At 43.6% G+C, this 8,867-nt stretch overlaps 1 protein-coding gene across 1 annotated transcript; it reads left to right on the plus strand.

Annotated features, from left to right (window-relative positions):
• Positions 1 to 4,258: 4,258 nt before the first annotated feature.
• Positions 4,259 to 6,568, plus strand: LOC135051057 (uncharacterized). The gene is made up of 2 exons (XM_063957240.1): positions 4,259 to 4,467; positions 5,063 to 6,568. The coding sequence occupies exon 2, from the start codon at positions 5,113 to 5,115 to the stop codon at positions 5,764 to 5,766; it is 654 nt and encodes a 217-aa protein (XP_063813310.1). The 5' UTR covers positions 4,259 to 4,467; positions 5,063 to 5,112; the 3' UTR covers positions 5,767 to 6,568.
• The last annotated feature ends 2,299 nt before the right edge of the window (positions 6,569 to 8,867 follow it).

An 8,867-nucleotide genomic window follows, 5' to 3' on the forward strand; every position in this document is an offset into this window, starting at 1 on the left:
TTTGCACATAATATCGGTGTTCTCCGCGAGGGCAGCGGTGTCCTACTACCTTGCAAGCAGCCGGCCAAAGCAGCAGCTCCCCAAGATTTCATGCACTGCGCACACTGCCAAGGTCTGTTCTCCAGGCGACACCTGTGGCGACATGTGAAGAGGTGCCCTCTTCGTAAAAGGGGTGGCCACCCCAAACCTGGTAGAACTCGGGTCCAGTCCCTGCGCACTTACGCCACACCCGTTCCGCCAGGTGTTGGCACCGGCCTGTGGAAGTTGTTCAGCCAAATGAATTATGATGATGTGGTACCTGTGATCAAGGGGGACAGCTGCATCATGCAGTACGGGCAGCACCTCTACAACCGACTGGGGTCTGATGTCGGCAAGCACGAGTACATCCGCCAGAAGCTCCGGGAGGTGGGTCGTCTCCTGCTGCATGCGATGAAGGTCACTCCATTGCGGAGCATGGAAGATTTCATCCGCCCACCCAACTTTTTCCATGTGGTGCATTCCGTCAGGAGCCTGGCTGGCTACGATGACAAGACCAATACATATAGGGTCCCCTCGCTGGCCCTGAAGGTTGGCCACAGCTTGCAAAAGATTTCCGCCATGGTTGAGTGCCAGGCGCTGATGGAGGGCAGTGCCCTGACAGTGGAGAGCACACGGAGCTTCAGGAAACTGTACGAGGCGAGGTGGAGTGAGCTCATCTCAACTGCTGCCCTGAAGACCCTACGAGAGATAAAAGGAATGCCCCACTCCTCCTACCCTTCACTGACGACGTGAAGCGATTGAACCTGTACCTCCTTGACTGGCAGTGGGAGTACTTGGATGGGTTATCTGCCCACCCTTCTGCAAAGCAGTGGTCAATGCTGGCCAAGGTCACCCTCACACAGTTGATCCTCTTCAACCGCAGGAGGGAAGGTGAGGTGTCCAAGATGCGGCTATCCTCATTTGAATCACGGCACACAGCTGACCTGCAGGGTGACATGGCCCAGGCCCTCTCTGAGATGGAGAAGGCTCTCTGTCACCACTTCATCCGTATTGAGATACCTGGTAAAAGAGGCAGGAAGGTTCCCGTCCTGTTATCCACATGCATGCAGAAAGCCATGGAGCTCCTGACCGAGAAGAGGGCAGAGTGTGGTGTCACCCCTGACAATTTCTACATGTTTGCCAGGCCAGCCGCCTTATCACACTTCAGGGGATCCGACTGCATTTGTCTCTATGCCCGGGAGTGTGGGGCCAAGCATCCCGAAGCACTGTCCTTTACCCGCCTCCGGAAGCATGTAGCCACCCTTTCCAGGGTCCTCAACCTAAGCGACACCGAGATGGACCAGCTAGCCAATTTTCTCGGACATGACATACGGGTGCATCGACAGTATTACCGTCTTCCAGAAAGTACCCTGCAGCTGGCCAAGTTAAGCAAGCTCTTTGTGGCCCTGGAGCAAGGGAGAATGGCTGAGTTCAGGGGCCGCAGTCTGGAGGAGATCTCCATTGATCCAGATGGTAAGTATCACTGGACGAGTGTCTCCAGGGACTGATACTGTAAGTGGGCTGGTATGACGGGGTTTACTGTCTTTCTCTATTTCCAGAACCAATCCAGGTGGCAAGTGATGACTCTGGGGATGAGCCAGAGAGGCAAGCCAGCGAGGTGACAGTGGTGCACACCGAGAAAGAAGCACACAGTGTGGCAGTGGAGGGAGCCATTCCTAAAGGTGGGTGCAACCTTCCATGCTGGTGAGGGGGGGGGGGGGTTGGTGGGGGGGTGGCCTTGGCTGGTGATGGCTTTGCAGGGTGACTGACCTTTCCTCTCCCACAAAGGTGACAGCAGAGGTGCTAAGAGAAAACCATGGACCTCAGCGGAAGTCAGAGCCATTGAAAGACACATCATGCGGTTCATCCACTCCTGCAAGGTTCCGGGCAAGAAGGATTGTGATGCGTGCCTACGGGCTGAAACCCAAGCACTGAAGGCTCGGAACTGGCTTTCAATTAAATTCTACATAAAGAACAGAATAACTGCGATAATGAGAAAGAACATGAACTAAATAAATAAATAAGTAAACAAACACATGCATCCATACACAAATGAATAAATTAATAAATAAATCAATACATAATAAAATGTGGGTGCCATTGCACCCGTTGTCCACCTGGGGGGAGGGTGTCACACATAAATTGATCCATATATTATGTCCCCATGGTCCCCTCCCAGGCCACGCATGCCCGCACCCTCTGTCCCCTTGCACAGGCTACAGGCTGGGCCCTTCCAGGGGTAAGGGAAATGGTGTCCCCGTGAGGGATGTTCCATACATGGGTCCCGATGAGGTCACAAAAACAAGTGTGTGTGTGTGTGTGTGTGTGTGTGTGTGTGTGTGTGTGTGAGAGTTGTGCAGTGTTAGTGGAGGAGTGTGTTGTTTGTATTTTTTTTTTCTGTGTTAATTGTTGAACCACACAATTATGTCTGAATCAGAGGTGGCTGAGGTGAGTGAGGTGGAGGGTGTGAGTGAGGGGGAGGAGGTTGGTCAGGTGGAGGAGGTGAGTGAGAGTGAGGTTAGTGAGGTTGAGGAGGTGGGTGAGGTTACTGCAGCAGCCTCAAGTGATAGTGACAGTCAGACAGCTCCGCAGCCACGCACCACTACTAAGACTGGGCGGAATGTACAGTTTAGTTATGCTGAAAATGTGGCATTGGTGCGGGAGCTGATGAAGTGTCAGCGACAGCAATTTGGACCTGAGTCCGCCAAGGTGCCAACACGGAAGAAGACGGTGTTGTGGGCGAAAGTTGTTGCTGCTGTAAATAGTGAGGGGGTGGTCAAGCGGACGGAGGACACATGCCTCAAACGGTACTATGACATAAAGCGACGTGTCAAGTCCAAAATGGCCAAGGAGGCGAAGTCGGCTCGCAAAACCGGTGGTGGACAGCCCTATATTGCCAGATATCTGGACTATGAGGAGCCCATGCAGAGTTTATTACCTCCTGAATTGTGTCTGCAATCCATGACCGTGATTCCGATCTGCCCAGGAAGGATGGTGAGCAAGTGTATTTGTCTTAACATTCTATTACATTATTTCTTTCGTTATTTTTTGGGGAAATGTGTGTCATGTGACGTTGCATATTACTCCCATCTTCATGTGTGCGTCGGCAAATACATTGTTTTGGGTAATGTTTTCTACAAAAGTCAATGTAACATAGTACTTTATTGTATGTCATGTGGTTTTTTTACAGTACATTTTGCATGTGTAGTTTGGACTTGGTGTGTCATTGAATTGTCCAGCAATAATGTTTACCTTTTGCACATTTGTCAGTTTGCAAGTTGGCCTATGTTTTTGATTTCAGTTATCCATGTGCAATGTTTGAAAATCAGTGGTTGACATGTTAGAGGATGGAGTAGTGCAAAGTGGCTTTGAAGCCAGTTACATGTGTAATTTCATTAGTACTGTATGTAATCTTGTTTAAGACAACCCCACCTTTTTTTTTTGGACTATTTAGAGTCTGTATTTGTATCCTGACACAACACTGCAGACTTAGTTACCATACTATTATGCTTGTTTTTTTTAATGTTGGTTTGTTTTTTGGCTCATATTGTGCTAATGTGTGTTTGGAGTGCCACATCACAGAGCATTTTCTAGATTGCTTCTTTCATTAATTACATAACATTTTTTAAATGAAGATGTCTGTGCTTTGGCTTGTTAGTTAGTTGTATTAGTAATTGTGGGCCAGCTTTATTCAGCCTGGTAAAGTGATAAAGTGGAAGTTGATAAATTACCAACCAATCAGGTCATAACTTCCATGTTACAGGCTGGGTTTGCAAAATGACACTTAGGAGCTGATTGGCTGGTGCTTTATCTCCTTCCACTTTATCACTTCACCAGGCTTAATTGATCTGGCCCTGTGCCCTATGTCTGTGTCCTGTACTTTATTTCCTGTGTTGCACTTTCCATAGTGCATATGGCTATTGGCCAATGTGTGTGTTTGTTAAATTATTTTATGGTTTTGTTCAGAAATTATTTCCACATAAATAAGCATCTATTTTTGAAAGATTTAATGTTTATAAACATAATGGGTGGATGTATCAACAATAGCATGAATAAATTAGTTATTTTATTTGTTTCATTATTTACAGTGTTGAAAAAAAAGCAGTACTGGTCGGCCTACAGTCACTCCCATGACATCTGATGATGACGACGCTGCGAAGCAGGTAAAGTGTCCATTGTAGTATAGGTTATGTTTATAAAGGAATGGCCATAACAAAAGTACACTTTAAATCCTAGGTCCATCAAAAGAAGTCTTGAGCAGCAGAAGGCGGACTCCTGTAGCACACCAAACAATAATACATGTGGCAACAAAGAAAGCAAGGTCTGATGTCCAATCACAACCACAGCAGTCTACCCCGCCACAAAGATTGTCTACAGTTTCTTCGGTCCCACCACTCCAAATTTTGGTCACACCTCCAAGACGCCAACCACACTCCCCTCATCTTGATTGTGAGTAAGAAACTGTAATGATTTTAAAAATTACTCATCTCATAATAATCCATTTAATTAAACTAATTAACTCTAAATTCCACAAAATCTGCTATACTTACCGATAAAAAAAAACATCAAATGGATTCTGCGCAAAATGGCCTTGTTCACATCCAGTAAAGATATGTCTGTCCACTTCAGCCATACAGCAGCAGATTGTGCGGAAGATGCTGCAACATAAACACATGTGTAAGCGTGGCAAATAGTAAGGTTTTTTTCATCAATTTCACTTATGTGTTTGTCGTAACATTGACACCAACATGCCAAAACATTACTATGTTTCTGTTTTAAACACTATAAGGCAACACATTATGATTTAAAGTGTGTTTTTATGGTGGAGTATGTCTGATCTATCATACAACTCATGTGCTTGCTTTAAGAATGAAGTAACCAGACACATTTGCCACAAACAGGAATATGTCTGTATTTAAGTTCTGAGTGATGATGTTGCTATGCTGGATATCTGAAAGCACCATTTAAATACATGTGTCCCATGTTTATTGCTTTGCTTTAATTTCCATATGTCTAACTAATGCCAAAATGGATCTAATTCCAGATTCTAGTACTGGTACCAGCATCCCGACGCAACAGCAACAACACAGTGACATGGATGAGACAATCATGTTACAAATGCAGCCATTAATCAAAGGAATCAGCCACCCAGCACCTGTGAGTACACCACCACAGCAAAGCACTCCACCACCACAACACAGCCTGACAACACCAGTAGCACAAGGCCCTGATCAAGTGTTTTGGGACAGTTGGGCTACACAGCAGGCCACTAATCAAGATTACCTGTGTAGGCAGACCCAAATTTTTGCTAACCTATCATCTCACCTCAGAAGAATCAGCAGAAATATCAGTAGCCAAAATGAACCAACCACCAGAATTGCCAATACCATGGAAATCATGCGTGCAGACATTACACATGTCATGGGCAACTTACAAAGCATAATGGAAGAACAGCATAGACAACAGCAAAGCTACATCAACATCTTAGAAAAAAATCAAATGATCAATGAATCTATCACCAGAATTTTAGAGAATCAAAATGCTGCAACACGTGAACTTAATGCCACCCTCACTAACCTCAATGAAACACTCAGATCCCAGCACCAACAGCAACCAAGCAGCAGTTCTGGTACGACTACTCCTATTCTATCGCCAGTGTCCTCAACACCAAGGCGCTCCACCAGAGCACGCCAACACGACAGTGGTAAAGGCAAAGACCAGTCCAAACAGCCAACCCCAAAAAAATAAAAAATAGAGACACCGATTTCTGTATAGAGAAGAAAATAATCACAGTTAGTAAGTGTAGGTTTGTCTCAATATATATTACACTTAGCACCTTGTTAATTTGTTGAACATCATTAATTATAAAGGTTTCAAACAACAACAGGATTTTTTGTCAACACATTTATTCTTTACCATCTTTGTATTTTTTTGGAGGAGGAAAAAGTAATTTGATCTGCACATTGATCGTAGCATGCAGTAACAAGACCACTTGATTTTTGTCTAATCATTACTCTTTCTAGATTCCAATCATTCTCATATCTTGCAGGCAGACTAATTTTGGCAGCCATGCAGAATGTCTTTAGCATGCAGTAAGAAGACCACTTGATTTTTTTCTAAACATTACTCTTTCTAGATTCCAATCATTCTCATATCTTGCAGGCAGACTAATTGGCAGCCATGCAGAATGTCTTTAGCATGCAGTAACAAGACCACTTGATTTTTTTCTAATCATTACTCTTTCTAGATTAGGCAGACTAATTGGCAGCCATGCAGATTCATCCATGACCAATACAACTTACAATGTGATTTTTAACTCTTTTACATTTCTTCTCTAGACGACATTACAAGAATAACACAACTGAGTTGCCTAAAAAGGTACTAATATGTTGTGAAACAATTTAGATAATTCAGTCCCAAAATGAATGACATTATTGTTGTGCCATGTTTGTGTGTGTTAAAAATGAGTAATCAGATTATTACATATGATGCAGAAACAAAGAAATTGTAAATATTTTAATGAACACAAATAATGAGTATAATAATGGATATATGTTGAAAACTGTGTATTGACTTACAAATCAGCAAGTTTACTCCAGCAAACATAACAAAATAAATTATTTTGGATGGTATTAAGTTTGTGTCCCTTAAATACGATGGAGCATCACACATAGGGACACATGTATTCCTCAAGGCTAACACCTGTGTAAATATTCTTGAAAATGAGGGCTGTGAGATTCCTATGACATCCCCTGACAAAACCTGAAAGCTCCCAATAGCCATAAAGTACAACACAGCCAGGAGTTTGTGCAGGCCTGAGACAGAGCGAGAGCATGCTGTCTCAGGGTCTAGGCCCAGTTTGACAAGGTCATACAGATGGAAAATGTTGGTATGATTTAGACGGAACATCTGTATGACCCTATCATCGGACAATGCGTTCAAGTTTAAACGCCCCCTAAAAAAATGAGGCCTTGCGCAGGAACCTGTACAACCTGCAGACCATGTTCAGTTTCTTGGCCCTGGTTACTTACAAGCTTATATCTGAGTTTGAGGAATCCCACAGCACACAAAAGATCACTGGCCCACAGTCCTGCTGCCATTTTTGAGTGTAGGTTGATTGAAATGGGCCTAAGATCCCTTTATAGGCATCCTAATTCAGGTGTGAATGATTTGCAAGTGGCAACACATGTAAACAAACACGCCTGAAAAAAGCAGGTTTATTTTTTTGCCGCTTTTTTTAATGAATCGCAAAAAAATACGACCGCAATTGAGCACTCAGAGACTAACACCCAAATACGAATGAATAGTCAATACCCGTGTTGTATGAAATAACAACCGCGTTTGACCGATGGTCTATTCATTCGTATTTCTGAACTTTGCAGTTAAAACCATTACGAATAGCCCAAACACTGCCAAGATTTGTGCTTAGTGAATTCCCGTGTTGGGACTTAGAAAAAAAAACACAAATCGGTCAAACTCGGATTATTAGTAAATATAGGCCCAGGAGTGTAAGTCTCGAGACACAAATGCATTAACAAGGGTACACAGGTTAGAACACATTCCATGAAAACTTCTCATTAAGGCCCCACAGATTGTCCATATTCAGAGTGTAGATCCATTTTGGTTCTGCTTGCAATAATTTGCCCGCTCAGTCCCCTCCACGCAAGGAGTCCGGTATATGATCAATCACCATATGGCGTAAATTCGCTAAAATGTGGTTCTTTTAAAAAAATGTCTAGCCACCGGTTGTTTTCCGATGGTTTGCCCATCAGAGCTGCCTTAATGGCCGATCGATGTAAGGCCATTCTATCCCTCATGGTCCTGGAAGTTTTTCCTATATAGAACAAGCCACACGGACAAGTGATGAAATAAACTATAAAGGAAGAAGTGCATGTTAAAACATGTCAAATTTTGACCATCTTATCCTTATGTGGATGTTTAAACAAAGGTCCTGTAATCATATTCTGACAAGTAGTGCATTTTAAGCATTTGTAACAGCCCAGGCTTTTAGAAAGGAGATTGATGTTACTAGAAGTCGAGGTGAAACCAGTGATGTCTGTATGGACCACCATATATTTAATATTTTTGCCTCTAGTGTAGCACAACATAGGTCTCGTAGCCCGAATGCTGGGCAGATCCTTGTCAGCAGAGATGATTGGCCAAGATGGTCTGGTGAGTACTGGGCTAGCAGCATTATATGAACTGACCAGTGGTATAATGTCCTTAGTCTTCCTGGAAGATGATGTCAACAACTGTTCCCTTGGAATATTCAATATTTTCCTTTTCTGTTCTTTCAAAATTCTGGGATCACACCCTCTTGCCACAAATGTTTGTACTACCATGTTCAAACTTCCCTCCAGAGACTGACGATCGCTGTTGATGCGAGCTACCCAGGGCCGGCAATAGAAATCTTGGGGCCCCGTACAGTGATATCACTGGGGCACCCCATCAGATGATATATAAGCGCAACAGAATTTGCACTATACGTTGGGAAAACAATTAGGACATTGAAGGAGAGAATTTCAATGCACCGTTCCTCTATAAAAAAAGCCTATGTTACATTGGACTTGAATACACCACCAGTGGCTAAGCACTTTGTGATGAGTGGACATACCATTAAAGATTTTCGCTGCATGCCAATAGATTGTGTCCCCCCACTGAGACGAGGGGGTGATCGTGGACGTATTTTACTCCAGCGTGAAGCCCATTGGATAGCCCGACTCAATTCTGTTGCACCGAATGGACTAAATGAGAGTCAAGGATTTGGTTGCTTTCTATAGGATACAATAATCTGTTAGGGACTCTATATAGCCTGATTAAGTTATTTTGTTCCTATTCTTGGTTTTTTG

This window comes from Pseudophryne corroboree, chromosome 2 (genome assembly GCF_028390025.1).
Source record: "Pseudophryne corroboree isolate aPseCor3 chromosome 2, aPseCor3.hap2, whole genome shotgun sequence".
NCBI classification, from domain to species: Eukaryota; Metazoa; Chordata; class Amphibia; order Anura; family Myobatrachidae; genus Pseudophryne; species Pseudophryne corroboree.

Bases quoted from the DNA above. Each gene is read 5' to 3' on its own strand.
- LOC135051057 (XM_063957240.1), top strand. From the start codon at position 5,113: ATGGATGAGACAATCATGTTACAAATGCAGCCATTAATCAAAGGAATC.